This window comes from Quercus suber, unplaced genomic scaffold, assembly GCF_002906115.3.
Source record: "Quercus suber isolate HL8 unplaced genomic scaffold, Cork oak 2.0 scaffold_163, whole genome shotgun sequence".
Classification (NCBI taxonomy): Eukaryota; Viridiplantae; Streptophyta; class Magnoliopsida; order Fagales; family Fagaceae; genus Quercus; species Quercus suber.
In genome coordinates this window covers 481,260-505,294 of record NW_027069624.1, presented here as the reverse complement: position 1 = coordinate 505,294, position 24,035 = coordinate 481,260, and the positions used below count along the sequence as shown (strand labels likewise).

At 35.1% G+C, this 24,035-nt stretch overlaps 2 protein-coding genes and 2 long non-coding RNA genes across 4 annotated transcripts in view; all 4 read right to left on the bottom strand.

Annotated features, from left to right (window-relative positions):
- The window catches only part of LOC112029698 (DNA-directed RNA polymerase III subunit 2), an 84,051-nt gene extending 83,666 nt beyond the window's left edge, over window positions 1-385 (bottom strand). The window contains exons 1-2 of the mRNA XM_065777739.1: window positions 305-385; window positions 159-214 (exon numbers count right to left, since the gene is read on the bottom strand). Coding sequence (XP_065633811.1) covers window positions 159-214; window positions 305-309 — 61 coding nt within the window. The 5' untranslated portion in view covers window positions 310-385. The remainder of the gene's footprint in view (window positions 1-158; window positions 215-304) is intronic.
- A 617-nt stretch (window positions 386-1,002) lies between these two features.
- Window positions 1,003-5,572, bottom strand: LOC111990879 (uncharacterized). Its single transcript, XR_010630576.1, has 5 exons — window positions 5,474-5,572; window positions 4,257-4,347; window positions 1,445-1,568; window positions 1,231-1,365; window positions 1,003-1,142 (listed from the first exon to the last, which is right to left on the bottom strand). It is a non-coding gene; the product is annotated as an uncharacterized LOC111990879 (long non-coding RNA).
- An 8,269-nt stretch (window positions 5,573-13,841) lies between these two features.
- On the bottom strand, window positions 13,842-16,119 carry LOC112018365 (protein neprosin). The gene is made up of 5 exons (XM_065777762.1): window positions 16,114-16,119; window positions 14,647-14,838; window positions 14,544-14,597; window positions 14,309-14,449; window positions 13,842-14,156 (listed from the first exon to the last, which is right to left on the bottom strand). The coding sequence occupies exons 1-5, from the start codon at window positions 16,117-16,119 to the stop codon at window positions 13,842-13,844; spliced, it is 708 nt and encodes a 235-aa protein (XP_065633834.1).
- A 5,101-nt stretch (window positions 16,120-21,220) lies between these two features.
- Window positions 21,221-22,133, bottom strand: LOC112024781 (uncharacterized). Its single transcript, XR_010630560.1, has 2 exons — window positions 21,876-22,133; window positions 21,221-21,414 (listed from the first exon to the last, which is right to left on the bottom strand). It is a non-coding gene; the product is annotated as an uncharacterized LOC112024781 (long non-coding RNA).
- Between the last annotated feature and the right edge of the window lie 1,902 nt (window positions 22,134-24,035).

Here is a 24,035-nt window from a genome sequence, read left to right as displayed (position 1 = left end):
AGAATCCATTGTCTAATTAAATTGAAAATAAGTTTCCTTTCACCCCTAGGGTTCAAAAAAATTGAACACAATCCGTAACAAAGCTCCAAAAGAAAAATTAAAATGAACGGTTGCAATAGAATTCCATATGTACATGTTTCAGATGTAAAAATTTAAACCTGAATACAGAAAGTCTTTGCCGTTGTAGCTAAAGCCTTTGTTCACAAGAATTTCACTGTCACAGAGCAAGGAAGCATGGTAAAAAAAAAATGAAATATGGAAAATGCATAATAATCAGATGTCATAGTAAAGATGCAGAAAGCACCTCATAGCTTCAACTGTGTCTGCATGACCGCTTGTTCCCCAAAGGCACTGCCATAATGAACCTACCACATGAAACTCCAGCTTTACCCAAGAAGCTCTATCATCTTCCCACTGTCATTCGACTGATGGTAACAGAATATCAAATTATGTTACATCTTGGGTGCTTGCACTGCTAGCAACTATAGATTATAACACAAAACATGGATGATTATGAGATGGCACGAGGCTAGTCAAGCATAAGGGCTGAATTTCACGTTCCATATGATTATTGCAGTTGAGTCCACATGTGCCAAATTTGTAGAAAATTGGAGGGAAAATAATTAGTGGCACATGCACATGTTAGATTTTAGAAAGTTTTTAGAAGCAAAAGCCATGTGCTATATTAAATCTAGCTTGTAATTAGTATGTTACAATTGTACTCAAGCATGTGATAAATGTGAGTTAGTTATGGACAATGTCATCAACAATAACCAACTCCCAGCTATAAATATCCATGTGAATGCATTGTAAATATAGATGGATTGATTGTGAATTTTAGAATCTCATATTTGAGTTTAGATTGAGGTCTGAGTTCCCTCTCTTTCATTACTTCCTCTCTCTCTCTCTCTCTCTCTCTCTCTAGAATCTTTTTGTACTGAAAATTCTGTATTAATCTTCTTGCGTCACTTGCTTGTTAAGTTTTCCACTATTCCAAACTTTTAACTTATTTACCTAGGAACCCATGAGGATTCATAATCAAAAGGGCAAATGCCACGTTCAGAAAATGGGAAGTCTTCCTGCTGGATAATGGTGCCACAAACTCCTTTCTGCCCATGTCTGCTACTAAATTTGTCACCGACCTAAGGGGAAGAATACAAGAAAGAAAGTCAACCTAAAATATAAGATTTGTATAGCATATAAACTGAGGCCAAATTAGAAATTCTTTACCTCTGGCCTACGAGTATGGCGAATTAAGAATTGATAGATAAATTATTATGCCTATCATTATAAAGAGCCACTCGATCCACTACACAAGACTCCCCTTCGGGACCCTTAAATGTTTGTTTACTGCTCTTATATCCTCTGCATTTAAAAAACAAGCATAAGCAATCTTGCTGTTAAAGGAATCTACCAAGAATTTTCGCCGGAAAGTGAAACTAACATATTTGGTAATTCTGATGGTGGTACTCTTGTCCCCCTTGTAACAGCAGGGGACTGTTTATTTATATAGATATCTTGGGGCTAATAATTTCCCCTGGTGAAGCAATCCCATCATCATCCAGTATCTACACATGTTAGAAACATATCAGAATTAAAAATATACAGGAAACATTTGCAATTCAAAGAAACAAATAACAAGAACAAAAGGAAATGATGAAGAATGGGATCCTTGGGATTCGCAAAGTCAATCTGGCTTCCGTAAAAAATAAAACCTCATAATAATTTCCAAATGTACTTTCAGCATTTCAGAGTATGGGAAAAAAATTAACAGGGATATTTTGGTAACTTTCAATTGGGTAGTTTGCTTTCATTTTTTTTTTTTTTTGTTAGGTAATAAAAGCTTTATTGAAAAAAGTACATCGTGTTCACGATAGTGAACAAAATGTACTTGAAACAGTTACAAACAAATCAAGAAAAGGAATTACAGATTGTAGGAAATCAAAAACGGAAAACATTGTGTAAAGCCCCAAATCCTAGACCACTCAAAACAAAGTCCTAACTAGCAAAGATTTCAAAAGATCAACATTGGGCAGTTTGCTTTCATATTTGGAACTTTTTTTGGTTATGCTTCTAGCTTTAGTTTGTTCTTGTTATGTATAGTTTGAGTCTCTCTTTGTCATTAGAATCATTTGCTTTTCAAATAAAGTTTGTTTTGGTTGAAGCAATTGATATTTGCAAACAAAATTCAATTAAATCCAAACAAATGCAAATTTACTTTTTGAATATTATGTCCACAAACCAAGAAATCCCATTCATCAAAACTCATAAAAATATACATTGGTCCTAACTGATAAGTGAAACCCAACCATGGCAATTATACCATTCAAATCACATATGTCCATAACAATGCAATCCCACTTGCCCAATATTATTAATTTATTATTATTAGTTTTTTTGATAAGTAAGAAGTTAACATGGTTCAGCCAATTCACGTTACATCCATAGGCAATGCCAACCAAAATCTGGTATCAACAATTTATATTACAACTATACTCAATTAATTCCTCAAAGTCATGCTTGAATCTCACAAACTCTCGAACCTCCCACAAAAAACAAACCAACTCAATCCTTAAACCCAAAACAAACTGTCAATACACATACAATAAAAGCCCAAAACCACAATAGACTAATGTCTCTTTCCCAAAAAAGTAGACAAACATCAACTCACACAACAAGGTATCCTTCAACCTCAAAAGAACTACCAAACTATTCTCCTAGAAAACCCTCTTATATTCTTCTAAGATTCTTCTCCTTTCCCGCACATGGGAGGACTATTTGACCCAAAGCCATCAAACCATTTACATTGTTAGCTATATATAAGGCTCCAATCTTAAACCAAATAGCTTCTTCAAAAAGTGATATCACAATATTTCTTCAACAATGAATAAACTTTCCTTCCACACTACAAGAACCAAAATAGTTAACTGAGTCAAAATAGGAATTTGAGGTAATTCCCAAAAGAAAATCTCTAAAAGATCATTTTTTTAATAGGTAATAAAAGTTTTATTGATACGAAAAATACAATGGGTTTACAATAGTAAGCCCACTGCACTTGAAACGAATACAAACAAATCAAGGGAAAAGCTAACAAAATAAGGAAATCAGACATGGAAATACAATGTATAAACCCCAATACAAAACCACTCAAACAAAGTCGCAGCTAGCAAAGACTTCAACAGATCTACAGGTCACTCAATGCTTCAAACGTTCGGGAATTACCTTCCTTCCAATTTAACCACATAAGACAAGCCAGTTCCATATTCCAAACATTTGAAGAAAATTTCCCCAACCAATTCCTCCATGCAAAAGGAGAGAGATGTATTTGGCATCACCCACTACCATACATAAGAAAGACTTCACTCCACAGATCATGAGAAAACTTACAATGGAGCAATTTTACCATTTCTAATTCTGTTAGTGGCTACTGTTGACAGCTCCTGAATAGCAAAATTATTTATTTATTTATTTTCGTTTTTAATTATTATTACTGTGCAATTCAACTTGAAACCCTCCATAATCTTTAAACTAGGCTTCTTAACCATAAAATGTCTTGAGCTTTTACCCCGTCTAATTGATCATTGAAAACTAATCCTCAAAATGGAAGGCTGTCCAAGTAAAGTTCTGAATCACATTCCAAATTTAAATGACAGCCAGAGAAAAACAAAAGTATTAAGTCTATACTATGAGATGCTTCACATAACAGTTTAAAGAGTGACTTAGCTGGACATTGCTAAGAATGATTAGAGTACATATCTGATACATAATTCACTTCTTATGGCCAGACATTTGAAGACACTGAACGATCTATCTGTCAGTGAAGCTGGTTTTTCTTTTTTCTTTTTTCTTTTTTTGTGCACTTTATATGAGTGGTCATTCCTTCTCTAGTTTGCCTTAATATAAGTGGTCATTCCTTCTCTAGTTTGCTATAATTTTTGGATTCACGTACTTCCATGTAATTCTGATATATTGCTAGTACACTTCCTGTGTACTGGTTATCTCTTTTCGTTTCTTGGTTAATAAATTTTAGTTCTTCATAAAAAATAATAAAATAAAAAACTTATTCACTTGTGATAGGTAGAAAACCTTATCAATAAATAGTTATTTACATTGTCTAAAGCAGTTTTATTACATATATTCATGGGAATAGATATACTTCGACAATATGAGATATAGTACCATCTGTCCCAAATAAGTATGCAGAACAATTGAGATCTATACCATGTGATACTGCACCAACTATTAATATGTATTACCCGCATATGTTTTGCACCATAGCCCTTTCTATCAGGCCTGAGTATCCTGTCCTGTGTGTCATTTTCGTACTTTTGAAGCACAGCACTATACCTGTTAAAGAACTCTAAGATAAGCAGCCATACTTATATAATTACTTGGGCAATTGAAGACATGCAAGGACTTTTTTTATAAGAATAATTTTAGTAAACAGAGACTACATCATGTACAATGAACACAAAGTAGGAAAAATAAAATGCTGTAGAGGCAAGTAGTAGAATCTAAAGTACAACCCTACGAGGGGAGGTTGGTGCACTAAGGCTATTTGTAGGCATATAGGGTTATGCTTTGGAAATATATTCAGAGGGAGTGGACACAGTTCTCTCAATTTATCAAGTTTGCAGTCGGTGATGGTTCTAGAATAAAATTTTGGTCCGATGCTTGGTGTGGTACTATCAACTTGAAGGGCACCTTTCCTGAGTTGTCATATTCACAGGATAAGGAAGCACTAGTAGCGGATCATATGCATCTTCACAATGGATCTGTTCATTGGAAAATAAATTTCATACAAGCAGCACAGGACTGGGAATTGGAGTCACTCTCATTGTTCTTGGATCTTTCGTATTCTATTGATGTGCAAGGTCATGAAGAGGATAAGTTGTGTTCGAGCCAGTCAAGTTGAAGGGTTTCAAGGTTAAAGCTTACAATAGAGTTCTAGCCTCTGCTGGAGTCGAGCATTTTCCTTGGAGAAGCATTTGGAAGCCTAAAGTCCCAACAAAAGTGGGATTTTTTCTATGGGTTGGTTCTTTGGGAAAATACTAACAGATAATCTGAGGAAGTGGAACATTGTGTTGGTGAGATGGTGTTGCATGAGCAAGAGGGTGGGGAAACAATGGATCACTTGAGGCTGCATTGTTCTGTTGCAAGGGAGATGTCGGATATGGTTTTTGCTCTTTTTGGAGTCCAATGGGTGATGCTTGGCAAGGTTGTTGACTTACCACCTTGTTGGCAGTGCATCTAGAGGGAAGAAATGCAAGAAACTTGAAGGATGTGGGGGAAAATTTATATCTGAATTGCACTTCCTAAGAACTTTTTTCAAATGGCTTAGCTGTCATGTTCATCTAGTATACTCCTGTGTACTAGATGAATTCTAATTTTTTTTTCTAATATAACTTATTACTTATCAAGAAATTGTGCAATCATTAAAAAATGAAACCACTATAGGTGATGAATTTGGTACCTTTTCATAACGATAAACGGCCAAATCCACGATCTAAAGATGACTTGTTCATGACAATTGCATCCTCTATGTCATAGCCACTATAGCTCATCACAGCAAGTGGCATTTTGCCCGCTCCAAGCTTATCGTATCCAACCTAAAATAGCAGTAATTAGTTCACAGCAAAAAATGGCTGCAATACTTCGAATAATGCATACCAACAGCTCAATTGTTTTTGTTGTCAACAGAGGTCGTTGAGGATACACCAGCAGGTATAGTAGGGTGTCCATCCGACGTAACTACAAATCAAGAGAGTTGGGCAGTATTAGTCATACAGATCAAAATTATGAAAGTTGCCATAATAAACAACTATGGATGATCTATTCACACGGGAAAGAAAAATGCAAACAAAAAGGTAGTCTTCTTATTTTGTGGAACTTGAACCCACAGAAGACCATGGGAAAGGGAATTTATCACTGAAAAGGAAAAGACCAAATAGACAAGATCCACCATAAAATGTCAAATACAACTACAAAATAAATAATAGAAAAGACAGTATCTGATTAATAATTTATAATTGTGACGTCTCAACGCATTGACCTTTTTCTTTTGGCTCCTAATGAAGCGGTTTTGGAAGTTTCAGATTAAAGTTGTAATTCAGCCAAGTTATACACACAAATTATACAGCTTATACAAACAATTGAATTATACTTGATGATTTAAATTTATCCAACACGCATTAAAAGAAGCTACAGAACACAAAACTATCAGTAATTTCTGTATGAACAGAGGAAAGCATATGTTGTAACTTCATGACAAACATGCAGGAAGGCAAAGAAAGAACAATCGGGCTCCTGCCACAAAAAAAAAAAAATTGACAACACAGAATAAATCCACTTGCCTGGTTATATGCAATATTCCCATAGCTTGCTTCCCATTGCACACTATGAAGATAAAAATAAGTAATTTCAGAACACAAGGGTGAAACATTTTTTATCACTGAATTTAGAATCCAAAATAGCAATCAGAGAAGTTTGCACATTAAAAAAAAAATTAATAAAACCTGATAAGTATTTCTAGGTGACTGATTGTGATGAGGAAATGGAATAAGCCCAGCACAAACACCTAGGATGGTGAAAGGCTCAATTTCAATATGTGTTGTTTCTGTTGTAGCCTCTCCTTCATATAAAGCAATCTATGAAATAGATAATTACGCAACAAGAGAAATTGAATCAAGTAATGGCAACATAGCATCAAAGGAATTTAAAAGTTATTAGAATGTAACAAACAAAGCATTGTTCTCCTCATTAACATCAAGATACTCAATCAACCCGTCTTGTAAAAAACTATCAAACGTACGGACTCCAGCCTTGAAAGAACAAAAAATAAAATCAGTTTTGAAATTACAACTCTTAATTAAGGAAACAAGGCATAAATTAGACTTACCAACAACTCCTTCATATGATGTTCTTTGATCCTTGAAATGCCCTTGTCAGCAATGACAAGTGGACGACAAACTCGACCTCATCAGAAGCAACATAAACCAGCACTGAAAACATGTTTCCCTCAAAGTCAGCTGTGCAGTTATGATTTTATATACTGGAAAAACATTGCAGAAAAGATGATGCAGAGGGAAGCAACAAAAGACATAATTGCCACACACTCAGTTAGAAAAATAACCTAATCAAGTATTAAAATGACAATCAAGACAGAGATCAAAGTGATATAAAATTAGATTATGACAAGAGAGTAAATTATAAATCGTAGTCATATTGCATTAGCAATTACTTTTTAGTGTCCAAGTAATTATGCAGAGCAGCATCTCTTTTGTTTCATGAGTTGTGATGAAATTTTCCATGTTGTCCGATGTTATTAATATATCTACCAAGATTGTTAAAAGAATTGGGTTTATATTGATGTAATGGCCCAAGAGAACAAGTTATGTTGGAAGCCCATGTTGGGCTAACCCTAACTTCTAGTCTCTATATATACCTTGTTAAGGGTTCAATGTAATTGTTAACTTGAGTATCCAATAAACATGTAGCTACTAGGGCTTTATCCATGGATGTAGGTTGTTGGTCAAACCACACAATCCCTCATGTTCCTCTCTCTTTCTTGCATCTGCTTCTCTACATTATTTTATCCTAGTCTTTAACATGGTATCAGAGCTGATGGTTGTCGATGGTTGTATACTTGCGCAACCTTCAAATCTAAGTTTGTTGGTTGTTCTTTAATGTGGCGTTTGGTAAGGTTCAAGTTTTAGGATTCCCAAGAATGTTTAAGATTCCCATGTTTGATTGCAAATCACATCAAAGAATCAGATGCTAGAAAAATCTAAATTCCCCTTTAAACCCTCTCTAGTAAGAATGTGAATTCCCTTTAAAACAGGTGAGTATCCAGATTCCCAAGCTTAAAGGAAATTGCATTTTTAATAAATTGACAATTTTAACCCTTTTAGCAATTAAGATAAAATATAAAACAATCATCAATATCTTTTCCCTTATCTTTATCTTTTCCCGCCAAAATAACATAAACAGGATAGACAACTCTGTTGATATATTCTTTAACAAAGTTCTATTTAGGTTTCACGTGTGGAAAAAAAGAATTTTGAAGGGGACCCTCCATTATTGCTAGGTATTCACTTTTGTTGTTGTGTGTGTGTGTTGCTCTACAAATTATTAATAGTTTATATTTTTTTTTTAATTATTTATTTAGAGGAAGATTTTTTTTTTCTTAAAGGACTTGGTAGTTCATATTCAAATCTAAGGATAGAATGGAAAAAATAAATAATTCATTTAAAATTTCTAGGAATAAATCAAACATTATCATCTCACATTCCTAGGAATCTTAAGAAATTCCCAATGAAACCAAACATAGAAATAGCTACATTTCTAAACATTAGATTGCAATGAATCACATTCCTAAAGATCTGAATGTCAGGAGTAATGTAGATTCCACCATAAAACGCCACATAAGGGCGTTGATGGTTTTTGGTGTAGTTGTGGTTGTTGTTGGTGATTGTAGTTGTTGGTGGTTGTTCTCGGCAGATTGGTTATTGTTGCTGTTGGTAGTTGTTGTTGTTCTCAGCTTCTTGTCTTATTGCCATCATTGGTGGCTTTAGCTGTTGTTGTTGGTGTTGTGGATCCAACATATAGACATAGATTTGACCTGAAATTCAGATCTGAACGCAACCTAGCTTGGTAGATCTCAGTAGTTGGCCTCTGTTTTTGTTGTTCTCGAAAGATCGGTGGTGGTTTTCGACCATCCTCCACCGATTCAGTTGTTTTTGGTGTTTTTTGAAGTTGGCCTCTGTTTTTGTTGTTTTCAGCGTGTTCTTAGTAGCTTTCCGGTCACGGAGGTTGCTAGACAGATATCCCGGTGGCTTGTCCTTGATCTCTGGGTAGTTTCCAGTGGTACCAAGGTTGTTTTCTCAGTGGTTGTTGCTAGAGTTGTTGGTTGCCAGCGCAGTGGTTGCCAACAAGTTCTAAGGCCGCCAATATGGTTGTTGGTCAGAGTTGACATGTATTACCCTTATCCGATTCGAAGTTTTAGCTATTCTGTTTCCAGGATAAGGATATCTTAATCCTGGATAGGGAGAAAATTTGTTTGGTGATTTTGGTTGATTGGGTATAGGTTTTGGATGTCCCTTATTAATGATAATGATAAAATAACCCCTATAAAATCTATTACCGGTATTTGATTCTCCCTCGCCTCACCTCACTTAAGAGGTCTTTTGAACTTTTGGGTCACCACAATCCACCCCCTTAAGGGCTATGCGTCCCCATGTGATACCTACCCACCACCCTAGCCAGTAAAGTCAACTTTGATGCTGTTTGTAACAACCCAAGGAAACTGCTTTAGTCACATAGACCTCACCACTTTATACAGGCATTGAACCTTAATTGGTATGACGCATTTTAAAGACGTTGAGGTCAATGCAACCAAAGTAGAAAATATCATGCTAGTGATGGGTCAGGGCATGACAAAATGGCATCAGAACAAATCTGGTAACACCATGTGGCTTGGGGGCACTACAATATGACATGGGCTGTGACGAGGACATTGGGAATTTAAGCTGGGGAGATGTGATACATGAAAGATTTGATTGGATTTGATTGTTTGAGTGTGGGTTGTGCAAGTATGTATTGAATCCCACACCAGGTGTTTACTAGGTGGATCTAGGGTAAATAAGTGATTACGAGAAGCCTCAATAGTAACTTGACTAGTGATTTCCTCAGGTCGTTACATCAATTATTTATTTATTTATTTTTTTGGTATCATTTTACATCAAATCAAATGCATGAATTACATATCCTCCTATGAAAATATATAAGATTCCATATTATTTCACAATCGCCCATTCAAGGGAAATAACACAGCCAATACCAGGAGAAAGAATAAAATGGATAAAATGGTAGTTTTGAAATAATTTACCTGCTTCTCATTGACATATACACTTACAAACTCGCCAATTTTGCCAGCTCTCCGTAACTTTCTCATGGTAGCAGCAAAATGCTAAAAAAGAAATAAAACATTAAAGGTTAGAGAGAACATAAAAAAGAATTTAAAAAAATTAAAAAACTTTCTAAATATTCACCTCAATTATATACTTCTAGTACCTGTGGCCTCCGATGCTTGCCAAGGATCAGCCCATTAAATATAACTAGAAAGGAATTTGGTGTGTGAAGCTCTTCTCCAGATAGTAGTTCCAAGTCTTCAACGCCCAAATAGTAGCACTATCACAACCAGTAATTAAAGATACGATGAATAAGTGACACAAACATAGGCAACAGTGTCAAATCTTTATTAAATGTGAATACCATTACCATAACATTGAAGCAGAGTGAATATGTATGTCTATATTTACCATATATTATAAAGGTAGAACTCATACATAGAAGCACCAAAGAGTATTTGAAAATTTCAAGTTTCCACAAGATACTATTCTACCTCAAACTACATATCCGATGCTTTGAATGACAGCTTCCTCAATCGTAGCATTAGATTTACAGGAATAAATCCAAGAATTCCTCTCTATCCAAATAGCATATATACAAGATCATCACAATAGACTAGTTATAGTGACATACAAACTTTTTACCTTGGTTTGATCAATAGCCCACTAACGCTTACTATTCTAGTCATAATTCTGTATAGCAATAGAAGCATATGAAGTAGATCCTGCCAGGAAAAACACTCACACACCAACATGTTCCTAAAAACAATGTCTACAGTATAATCTCATCACAAAATTCTATACCTCTACTAAGTCTATTATAAAAATAATTTTAATTTTTTTTGGATAAGTAATGGAAATCTTATGCAAATCATGAAAATGAGACACCCAAGTATCCAGGAAGTATACATCTAGGGATCAAACCAATCAAATACACAAATTACATGCATCCATCAAATCATAAACCAAAGAAAAAGAATGACTTCCTATGATTGACATCCAATCCAGTAGTGTTCTAAAAAAGAAAAATTTTTAGTTTGCCATTGTCCTTTCAGAGTATTCAAAGCAACCATTGTTCCTCTCCCACCAAATGCATCGCTTCAAGCAATGAGGGACAGCCTTCTAGATAACACCATCACAATGACGACCAAACTTTCCTTGCCTACTTACTAGGAGCTCAACCACAGTCTTTGGCATTACATAGAAGATACCAAACAAACTAAGTCCTTTATAAATTGCAAGCCATGCAACAATAATATTCTTTGAGCTATTCTTATTATCATCTTTCTTTGTTTCTTTTCTTTCTTTTTGCTAGGTAAATACTCATGCTATCAGCCAGGAAAAATTTCTTGTAGACCAACCTTTTCAGATAAGTAAATGAGTATTTTAGTTATTAGAATAAAATATAAAATAAAAAAAAACCCTACTTCATGTACATGAAATTGGGCACAAAGGAGTCTAAAGAATTACAAAATTTATGTATAAAAGGACAATTATTCTAAAGAAATCAGTCATGGAGTCACTATTAGTAAAACCCCACACCCGAGACAAATCAAACAACAAACTAGCAAACAATTCTATCAATTGTGTTCCAAGAAGTTTCATGTCATCAAAAGTACAACACTTCCGTTCCTGCCACAATGCATCAAACATAACAAGACCAAGTTCCAAATATCCAAAGGAACTGTTAGAATTGTGTGGTTAAATGATTAAATTTACCATATTCCAATAGCTTAAACTTATGGGACAATCAGTAATTTAACATGGTATCAAAGCATAAGACCCTAAGTTCGATCCTTGTGTCCTCCATTCTACCTCCCATTTAAAATCCCAAGTGTTGGGCCTCACCTATTAAAGGTAGTTTCGGCCCGCACGTGAGGAGGTTAGAATTATATGGTTAAATGATTAAATTTACCATATTCCAATAGCTTAAACTTTTGGAACAATCGGTAATTTAACAGAAACCAACAAAGATCGTTAACCTTTTCTAACAACACCTGTTGAAACCCAAAGGAACCAAAAACAAAGCTCCATAACTCAAACGCAACACTACAATGTAGGAGAAGATGCTCTATCGTCTCCCCATTATAGCCACACATGCAACACCACTCTACTAACATGTAATCTCTCTTAATGAGATTATCACAAGTGAGGATTTTCCCTCATGCTACTATGCAAAAAAAGAAAGAGAAAACCTTTGGAAGCTAGCCCCTAGTGTTGGTTGGTGTGCATCAACACCAGACCATTGAGACAATTTCAAGAGAAATTTTAATCATTATCAAAAGAAGGTTGTCTTCGTTATGAGTAACAGGGGAAAAATAGTAATATCATGTACTTTATATATAAATAATATTTTGTGTTAGGGTTGACTTATCAAACCCTAAAACACTTTCACTATCAACAGCATGGTATCAGAGCCACCAACCCGCCGCTGCCGTTAATCCTCCAACCACCACCCACCGATATTGTTGTCTGATGAAATGCAAAATAGAGGATTTGCACATGCCAAAACCATATACTATTTAAGGTTGTTAAGATTATATTTTAGAGCTGCTTTAACATGCTGGATGATTCCATTGTTAATGAATGTTCTATGGTTCTTATTGAGTTAATGCGATGATACAAAGGAATTTTTTTTTATCTGTTTCTTAGTTCATACTCAATGTGAAGCTAGTGATCCTGGAACAAATGGCATCTCATCACCCTATAAGGAAGGTGAGGTCAGGGACTCAATCTGTGCGGGTGTGAGTTGCGTTGTCTATTTTAGCTACCAAAATAAGGAAATTCATGGTGTATCCAGTGGCACTGTGTCAAACAAAACTAAGTTCACAATAACCTAATCTGTGCAGAAACTTCAAGATGATCCACACATGTTAGGGACAAAGAACAAAGAACATGAGGACAAACATAATGTTCTGATGACTCAGAAAAACAAAGTAGGTGGCTCCAAGTCTGAACTTGCAAGGTATAACCTTTTTCTTTTTTCAATGGATTTCACTGTCAATGTAAAACAAATCCATCTTAAACTTGTGAATGAAATCCAGTTAAAATGAGTACATGGCAAAAATTTTAGTGTTATATATAAAATTCTGATTATCAAGGATATAGTTATAACTATCAATCTATCATGTTATAAGATGTCTAGCTTTTGGTTAAATGTTATATACCTTAAATTATTAGATCAAGCAGATCTCACTTGAGCCTAATTGTTGGTCATCAAAGAAGATACTCGAGCAACCATCCCTTCTCAATCTTATCATTGTTATATATGGTTACCTAGAAAGGGAATTTAGTCAGGAAGTTTATGGAAATTATGAACTCAAAAAGGGTGCAGAAAAGTGTTTGATATCAGGTCAATGTAATTCAGGTGCGATAGAAATTACTTCGAGTCTTTGTTTCCATATTTTTATTTACTTATAAGTATTAACTCAATTAATTTAGGCCAGTATCATGCTTCAAGCATTCCAAAGATTGACCACGACAGCCATTTCCAACTTTAAACAGAGAAGCAAACAACTGAACAGATTCTATGGCATCAACAATCTGTTTCTGGTATTTTGTGTCAAATGAGAAGTCAGCATGTTACCCAGGCTTCCCATCTGCCATTTAAGGATGTCCTAATATTTTTGCTACACTAGGCTAAGTTAACAATGAGAATCTTCGTTTGTACTTCATTTCTTTGCATCTTTCTCAGTTTCTGATATTCTGCATTAATAATGGTCTTATCATCATTTGCATTTGATCACATATGGTTCACTGTTGGATGGAAAATAGCCAACAATATTCATGCTAGAAGTATTGTGACTTGAAAGTTGACTTGAAAGTCATTTTATTGATAAGAATACATGCACTGAACCAGAAGAAAACTTAGAAATCTTTATTCCCCAATATAGCCACCCACACACCCAAACAGTACTAGGTGCTGATGCGCACCTACTCTTCATCAATAACTTGATATTGTACGATATCTGAAAAACTTTCAGCATCAACAGCATTCACAACAGAATCAGTCTCATTAATTGTTTTAATTTGCCTGCAATATGCATCATATTTGGTGTTTTCTTTTAACCTTTCACTATACCCAGATCCCATGGGAGGGATAGGCACACCAGGAGGACTGAAAACCTCTCCTCCCCATTCAACGTAATTAGCACCGTCTCCTAAAGAAGTGAATACATTTTTTGGCCAAAATCCGATTACAGTTTCATCTTGACCAAATTTTAGGAACCAGTTTCCATTGCTAGAAGCCTATCATTCAAGAGAAAAAACACAAACACAGGAAGTAAGAACAAATTATGTGTTTTGTTTTCTATCATAGTTGATGCAAAAAGAGGTTAGTACGAAAGAAACACGCACATGCACTCACAAATCTATATAAACACATATATCTATTTATTTACCCAAAAAAGCATTAATTGCAAGTCAAATTGCTGTTCTGGCGTTGAAATTGACTCTAAAGGAATGCCTAGAGGAATATCCGTCCTCACAGGAATTATTGAATTACATAATGTATTGAAGCATGAGGATTTAGCTGTTTGTAGATGGAAACATCAAATATTAAAAGGTAGGTAAATAGCGCAGTTTATTACATAATTCATAAAACAACGTATGCATAGAAAAAAAAATATTAATTACTTTTGTAAATGTGTATAATCTAGTACGAGTATCGTTGTACAAGGTTGGATATACCTAAGACAAAAAGAAATGAGTATTAGATTTAACAAGCTCATATACATACATAAATACATATTGTAAACTTGTTTCCTCTATCACTTACTGTCCATCCAACTTCTATGCTTTCTGGATAATTTTGAACCTTTATGCGAGCAGAACTGTATTGAGTTCCTTTGACTTTTGGGTTATATAGGCTGATGCTTGCAGAACCTCCATGGTACACGTTGTTCTTATTTTTTGTCCCCACTATAGCATACTGAGAAAAATATATAACATTTTAAATCAATCATTTGAAAATTATTTATAAAGGAAAATGTGTAATTATTCTTAGTATTACTCCTCCAACTCTAGTTGCACATTGAGTATGTGTGTGCTTATGCACTCCAAGCCAAATTACTAATCATCAATCACACCATAATAAACAGCAAACTCATATATATATATATATATATTGTGATTTATATGCTAAATTTGTAGGAAACTATAAATATATTTGCATGTCATTGAAGATCAAATCAATGATTTAAAGCCAAAGAATAACATGAGATTTTTCAAATTCATTGAAGTCAACTACAACTACAACACAAAATATATGCAAATGTATGAAATAAATAAAAATAAATTAGAGTGTAGCAATGATAACTCGCATGAGTACCAGGTTTATCAGCAGTAAGTGGTTTATATTTTGAGTTATGTATCTCTGTAGCTAACTTTGCCCTTTTGAGATCAGCCATGGTATTTCTCCTTGTTATGAGTAATAGGGGCAAAATAGTAATATCATGTACTTTATATATAAATAATATTTTATGTGTTAGGGTTAACTTATCAAACCCTAAAACACTTTCATAGTTAACAATATGGTATTAGAGCCACCAACCTGCCGTTGTCGTTAACCCTCCGACCACCACCCACTGATATTGTTGTTGCCGGCAACCATAACCTTACTCGCTAGCTCTGACGACCCTAATAGAGACCTTCGACGATCTCGATTTAGTGGTTGAAGGAGTTGCCTAGCGCTGGTGACCTTCTCTTCGGTCTCGCGACACCAGATCAACGTTACCTAACCGCGGCAGAGGCAGGGTTTTACTCGCCCTCCTTCGGTGACCCAGCCTAGCTTACTCGCTGGTCCTTGCACCGCGGCTTCTGCACCCTAGCATCGTTGCCGGAGTTTTTCAATTAAGGGTTTCAACCATGGTCTGATTTTTCTTCTCTTCTTCAATACGTTCTCCGATTATCTGTTCAGGCAGCCTTAGGTTGAAGTTTAGTGGTGGATTGGGCATTTCTTTTTGGTGTTGGTATGGATTTGTTGCTGCCTTGTTTTTGGAATAGTTTGGTGTTGATTCTTTGATAGATGAGTTGTTGTTGGCGTGGCTGATTGGTTGAAGTACATTGGTTGTTGGTTGGAGTTTGTTTTAATTCAGTTCAACATATTTCTTTTGTGTTAGTTTGTTCTTCAGATTGCTATTATGGAGTCCAAAGACAGTGCTTAGCCCCCTAATTATTTCTTATCTCCTGTTATGTTATCAATTACCTCCATTCGTCTAAATGGTAGTAATTATGCTCAGCGGACATAGGCAGTTGAAGTCTTTCTTTTTGGTAGAAAGAAGTTTGATTACGTGATTAAGGAACCTCCTGTACCTACAGACTCTAAATTTGTTGATTGGAGAGCCGAAGATGCACAAATTAGGAGTTGTTTGTGGAATAGCATGGAGTCTAAGATCAGTTGTAGTTTGGTTTTCTTACTAACTGCTAAACTTGTTTGGGAACAAGCCAAGGAACTTTACTCTGGTGTTAACAATTTGAAGTGGATTTATGATCTTCATCAAAATTATTTCTCCTTGAGTTTAAGTGACATGTCTTTGGAAGACTATTATAACAAGTTTAAGGGTGTATGTGAAGAACTGAATATTTATCAGTCTATCTCCTTTGATGTTAAAATTATGATGAAACAACAAGATTCTATGCATGTTGCTCGCTTCCTCTCTAGATTGCCTAAAAGTTTGAATCTAGTAAAAGCACAAATTTTAGCCAGTCCAGACCTCCCTTCATTGAGTGAAGTTTTTGGTAGACTTTGACAGACCACATTATCTGATTCAAGTACTGACCCTTTCTCTTCCTCCAATACTGATGCATTACCTTCTGGTGATAAATCTGCCTTTACCACTTATATGGGGAGTAATAAAGGTGGTCGTGGTCATAGGGACCGAGGCCATGGAGGTCGTGATCAAGGGGGCCGTGGTAGTGAACAAGGGGGTTGTGGTAAAGGACGTGGTCTTCGTAAGTGCACTTATTGTCATGGTGAGAATCATACAGTAGACTTTTGTTGGGAGTTGTATGGTAAACCCTCGGCTCACCAAGCTAGTTTTCAAGTTCAAGAACCGCCTTCACAGTCACTTCCACCAACATCCAGAGTAGTCTCTATTCTTGAGGAAGAGTACAATTGCCTCTTGTCTCTGCATTCCAACTTTGTTGGGCTTGATTCTACTGCTACTTTGGCTTAACAAGGTACTTTCGCTACTTGTCTTGCCACTCAGGACCCTTAGGTCATCGACTCAGGTGCTACTGATCATATGACAGGTACCTCAAGTTTACTCTCTGACCTTGAGCAATCTAGTAGTCTTCCCAATGTTACATTGGCAGATGGCTCAGCCACTACAGTTTCTGGTTTGAGCACTGCCAATCTCAGTCCTAATCTTTCTCTCTCTTCTATCTTATATATTCTTGATTTTCCTTTTAACCTTTTGTCAATTAGTAAGCTTACTAAAATTTTGAATTGTGCTGCCCTTTTTTTATCCACTCATTGTATCTTTCAGGATCTCAAGACGAGGAAGATTATTGGTGGAGGGCATGAAGTCGGTGGACTTTATTACTTGGATCGATGTGGTTCTTCTCGTATAGTGGCTTCTCATTTGTCTATCTCGCCTCTTCAGCATCATTGTCGCCTTGGTCATCCATCTCTCAAGAATTTGAAGTTCTTAGTTCCATCATGTCGTCAAATTGAGTCTTTACAATGTGAAGTATGTCAGTTGGGTAAACACCATAGGGTGCCTTTTGGCTCTAAATGTGAGAGTCGTGTTAGTAGTCCTTTTCATTTAGTTCATTTTGATATTTGGGGTCCAATAAACACTACCTCATTGTTGGAATTTAGATATTTTGTCATTTTTGTTGATGATTATTCTAGAGTCATCTATCTTTATCTTATGAAAGAACGGTCTGAATTGTACTCGATTTTCAAATCATTTTATATGGAAATAAAGACTCAGTTTAATGCTTCACTTTGTATTTTTTGGTTTGATAATGCTCGTGAATATTTTCATACATCTTTGTCAAAATTTTTTGATGATTGTGGTATAATTCACCAATCTTCATGCCCCCATGCTCCACAACAAAATGGTGTTGCTAAATGCAAAATGCGTCATTTGTTAGAGATCACTCGTGCCTTAAATGCGTGTTCCCAAATCATATTGGAGTGATGCTCTTCTCATTGCCTGTCACCTAATTAATTGTATGCCTACCACTGTTCTAGGTGTTCAGATTCCTTATACTGTGCTATCTCTTGATGCACCTTTGTTTCATCTACCTCCTAAGATCTTTGGTTGTGTGTGCTATGTTCATATCTTAGGTCCAGGGAGTGACAAACTTGATCCTAGATCCATTAAATGTGTTTTTCTTAGGTATTCTCGTACTTAGAAAGGATACCGATGTTACTCACCTACTCTTCGGCGTCGTTTCATTAGTGCTGATGTCACATTTGATGAATCTCAGTCCTATTTCTCTCCTTTGGTTGCTAGTGACAGTTCTCCTCCTTGTCTTCCTCTCCTACCACCTGTGTCTCCTATTGAATCTCCTCAAAAACCACTCCAAGTATATTGTCATCGGCAGAAACCTCCAACAGAGACTTCTACCTTGCTTAGTGATCCGACTCCTGATCCTGCCTCTCTTCTGATTGCTTTGCGCAAAGGTAAGCGTTCTTGTACCTCTCACCCTATCTCTCAGTTTGCCTCTTATGGTCACTTGTCTTCATCTCTTTATGCCTTTACCACATCCTTGAATTCTACTGTTGTTCCTAAGTCTGTCTAGGAGGCTATGTCCATCTCTGGTTGGAAATCTGCTATGGAGGCAGAAATGTCTGCCTTGTTTGAAAATGCTACTTGGTCTTTAGTTACTCGTCCTCCAGGGAAAACTACTGTTGGTTGTCATTGGGTGTATACTGTGAAGTATTTGCCTAATGGTTCTATTAAGCGTTTGAAGGCTCGCTTGGTTGCCAAAGGGTATACCAAGACATACGGTGTTGACTATGTCGAGACATTCTCACCTGTTGCTAAAGTTTCTTCTGTCCGGATTTTGATCTCCTTGGCTCTAATTTGGGTTGGCCATTATTTCAGTTAGATGTTAAAAATGCCTTCTTGAATGGCGATTTGAAGGAAGAGGTGTATATGGAGCAACCACTTGGGTTTGTTGCTTAGGGGGAGTCTGGAAAAGTGTGTAGGTTGCATAAGGCCATCTATGGTCTTAAACAATCTCCCAGAGCTTGGTTTGGTAAATTCAGTGAAGTAGTGTTAAAGTTTGGATTGCGACATTGCCACTTTGATCACTCTGTGTTTTATCATACCTCTGATAGAGGAAATATTTTGTTGATAGTATATGCTGATGATATTATAATAACTGGAAATGATGAGCAGGATATTGATGATTTGAAAAGATACCTTCAAAACTCCTTTCGAACTAAGGATCTGGGTAAACTTTGTTATTTCTTGGGTATCGAGGTAGCACGATTTAAAGAAGGCATCAGTTTATCACAGAGGAAGTATGTGGTGGATATTTTGGAAGAAACTGGCTTGTTAGGATCTAAACTAGTGGAGACTCCTATGGATCCGAATGTCAAATTGTATGAAGATCAAGGGGAGTTGTTATCTAATCTTGAGAGATATTGTCGTTTGGTTGGTAAACTAAATTATCTCACAATTACTCGCCCAGATATATCATTTGCAGTTAGTGTTTTAAGCCAGTTTATGAAAGATCCTCGCCTTCCATATTGAGAGGCAATTATTCGAATTGTGAGGTATCTTAAAGCACATCCAGGCTGTGGTCTTTTGTATAAAGCTAATGGACACTTATGGGTAGAAGCCTACACTGATGCTGATTGGGCTAGATCACCATCAGATAGAAAATCCACTACTGGGTATTGCACTTTTTTGAGAGGAAATTTGATTACTTGGAGAAGAAACAAACTGTTGTCGCCAGGTCTAGTGCAGAGGCTGAGTATAAAGCCATGGCACACCCATCATGTGAGCTTATGTGGATTAAGCATTTACTTGATTTGATAGTTAAGACTTGGCTATGTCTTATGTTTCTTGCAATTTTAGTTGGATTAGTAGATGCCATAACTCGAACGGCAAAATTGATGGCGCAGGAGATCTCTTGACTCAAGGAAGTATTGAAAGTGGCGGTCCCTTTACTCAAGGAAGTGTTGCAAGTGGATGGAATGAGATGGTTCATAAAGTCGAGCCATGTTTCTAGTTTAGGATCATGTTTTATAATTTATGACACATGTTATGATTAAGTGCTCTTGTTTTGTGAGTCTATTTCCAATTTGATTTGATAGTTAAGACTTGGCTATGTCTTTTGTTTCTTGCAACTTTAGTTGGATTAGTAGATGCCGTAACTCCAACGACAAAATTGATGGTGCAAGAGATCTCTTGACTCAATGCAATTTAAGCTACATGACCTGACCCGAATAACCTGTGACACGACCTGTTAAAAAAATATTTGCTAAAAAAATATTTAAGCTACGTCTTGATACTAGGTGCGTAAAGCACAAAGTACCGATACTAATAGTCGATAAATTATAGATATAAAGTTGTAAACAATTAAACTTCATTGCTTCACAAACATGACATGAGACATGAGACAAGACAACACGTTACACATGGCTCTCAAGACTCAAGACAACCAATAAAAATAAAAATAAAAATCTCATTCAATACTAGGCCTATCTGTAGTCAGCCAATGGCCTCGTTTAAGTCTTGTTGGTCCCATCATTGATATGACCAATTTTAGTTTCTAAAGTGTTGTTGTTCAATGGTGCGTAAAAGTAAGTCTTATGTTCATTTAAGTGCTAATTTGGATTAAGGGGTAGAGGAGTAAAGTAGTGTTAGCTGAAATTAGTCATTTTTAGCTAACAGTACTACTCTACTCCTCAGTCCTCTCTATACCCCTCAATCCAAACAACAGTGTCACTTGAATGGTTGAACCCCTTGGCCCATTTATTGATAGGACAAAATTTAGATACAGTATCTTAGATGTTGTTCTTTCAGTTTTCCTCTTAACATTCAGCCATGTGGCTATTTAACTAAAAAATACACTTCCATCTCATTAAAAAAAAAAAAAAAAAAACCACATGGTAGAATTTTAAAAAGGGAACCTTAGGAACAGCACCTAAGTACTATACTTAAGTTTCCTCTTTGGGATTCTCCAACCTATTCCATTACTCACAAAAGAATTACTACCCCTTTACACCATCAAAAATGGCAAGAAACTCATCCAATGACTACACAAGGCATCAAACTCACTTCCTCTTTTTTTGATATTCAAAAAGAGATCAATAAAGATATAGCAAAGCATAACTAATTTCAAAATTATAAAAGAATAACCTCATAAAATATCATAGAAAATCACTGTATTCTGCAAATTCAAAACACAAAATGAAAGATCAAATCCAAGCTTCTTGACTTACAAATGGTATCTTAGAAGCTTTATTGTTCCACACAGCCAACAGTCCCAAACCTGCGAAACAGCTCAAACCTCCACAAAGCCAAGCCAATGCTTCATACTGTTTCCAAACACAAAAACGAAAACAAAATACGGTCACGGTTAATTGTAGCTATCCACCCTAAACTAGAGGGTCATTTGCAGATTACAATTCCCACCCCAAGCTATAAACTTTCAAGATTTTTCACAACTTCCAACATGCAATCCAAAATCAACATTAAAATTAATGGACTGATTGGAGAGGATATAGTTGCTTAATGAAAACTAATCAGTTGATTTTGACATATTAGTGCATTCCACTATCCAATTAGCCCACTGATTTGTTGCCAATCAGCTCAAAATTTACAGTATAGGATGGATTTTGCGAATAATTAACCCAAATCCTAAAAGGGCAAAAACTTAACGATTGAAATTGAACTATATGACTGCGTTGACCAAAACAATACAATACAACACAATTGAACCATGTTGAAATTGATAATAAGAAATGGATATGATAATTGGGCAAGACAATAGTGTTACCTTTCCAACAGTATTCAGCAATGCGATCTATGCAAGGCTCGGGAAATGGGGTCCCGTTGTCCAAACTAGTTCGTCATTCACTGGAAGCTGAAACATCAACACACACAGTATCATGTTTTTAGGGATTCGTTTCCAATGCTTTTCAAAACGATTTTGAAGTAAATGGAAGGGAAAAAGAATATATTATTGAAGTGTGTGAGAGACAGTGAAAAACAATAAAGCAAAGGAGTAAGAAACAGGAGGATTGGAAAAAGTGCACTCGACTAACCACCAAAGAAGTAAAGGCTAAAGCGTGGTTGACTTGACTGAAAGACAGATGTAGAGTTGTGAACACACACATGAATAAGAGATATCATAGATTCCGATTTAGCAGTGAAATATAATATAAAGTTAAAGTACACCATTTTATTTAAAAACTTAAAGTTTACAAGTTTGGATCGAATTATATTACAATAATCACACACTATTTTCATTATCATTTAATGTGAATTTTTACTAACACATATTTACTCAACACATTATATACATAAAAAAGTGTCAGAATAACTCTAATAGAAAAATAACAATTAAAATTTTAAAAATTAAATAAATAAATAACAATTAAAAATGAAGAAGGAAGTTTATATAAATAAAATGGTAAATTGCAAACTGCACTCCTAAAGTTTGGGGGCGTTTGGATTTTACACCCTGAAATTTTAGAATTTAGATTTTACTTCCTGAAATTTAGGGTTTTTAGATTTTACACCCTAATGTTTCAAAATTTGGATTTCACTGTCTAAAGTTTAGTAGTATTTGGATTTTATACCTCTCAAATTATGAAACTTTAAGGTGTAAAATACAAATACTTCTAAACTTTAGGAAGTAAAATCCAAATACCCTTATGGTAAAATCCAAATTCTAAAACATCAGGGTGTAAAATCTAAATAATTCAAAACGTTAGGAGGTAAAATCCAAATTCTAAAACTTTAGAGTGTAAAATCCAATCACCCCCAAACTTTAGGGGCGTAATTTACAATTTACCATAAAAAAAATGGAGATGAAAGCAAGAGCAAAAGAAATTTTCTAATGGTTTTATGTGACCTTTGTACTCTTTAAAGAGTTTTGATAGTATCGCAAAATCTAATGATAATTTTTATATTTTATCATAAATTTTAGCTAAATAAAAAAGTTTTTTTTTTTTTTTTTTCCTCTGAACGAGTAGAATAGGGAGGAAACTTCCCTGTAGTCGTAGATGGAAGTCTCTCATGCAAAGTACGCTGATTTCAATTGTTTGGTATCTCTCTCTCTCTGTCGCTCTCATTACACATGTATCCATTATTTATTTATTTTTCCAAGTGCATATTGAACCACGCGGTATATTTCAATCTAATATTATTATAATGAACCGTAAAAGTAATAGCTTTTCTGTTGTAATTTTTACTTTTTTTTCATCGATTTAAAAATTCTAAGGAAATTTTTCCCAATAGTATTTGAGTGGGGTCTGTTTTGTATTTTGCTTTTCGTTTTTCATGTTCTGTTAGTGGGGGACACATCTTTTAGCTCTTTCGCTATCTTAGTTACATGATTGGATTGCCATTAAAAATATGAGTTTGCTCCTGAAGATTCTGCTCGTTGTTCGAACTATCAATTAATTTTTGTGGGTCATAGAGTTTAATAATTTCAATAAAGCCAAATTCACAACGATTTCGGGTGAGTTTGGTTCAGCTTTTTGTAGAAATGCATAATGAAAAAGTGGAGTTTTCAAAAAGTGCATAATGAAAAAATGGAGTTTCAAAAAGCTGAGTGTTTGGTAAAAGCTGTTAAAAAGTGCTTTTTGAAAAAGCTGAGTGTTTGGCTAGCACTTATAAAAGTGGCAGTTTAAGGGATAAATTACCAAAAAGAACAATGTATATATAAAGGAGTTTATTTCATATATATATATATATATATATATTTTATATGAGTTTATTTCATACTTAAATCAACTACTTCATATACTTAAATCAATTTTTCTCTTTCTAAAAAAATTAATTTTTTCTCATTAATATTAGCTAATAATAACCTACCACTTAAAATTTATTGTGAAAATATTGTAAAATTATTGTGATAATTGATACTGATTTTAATTTTAACATACTATTAAAATTATTTTTTTCTCTTTCTAAAAAAATTATTTTTTTC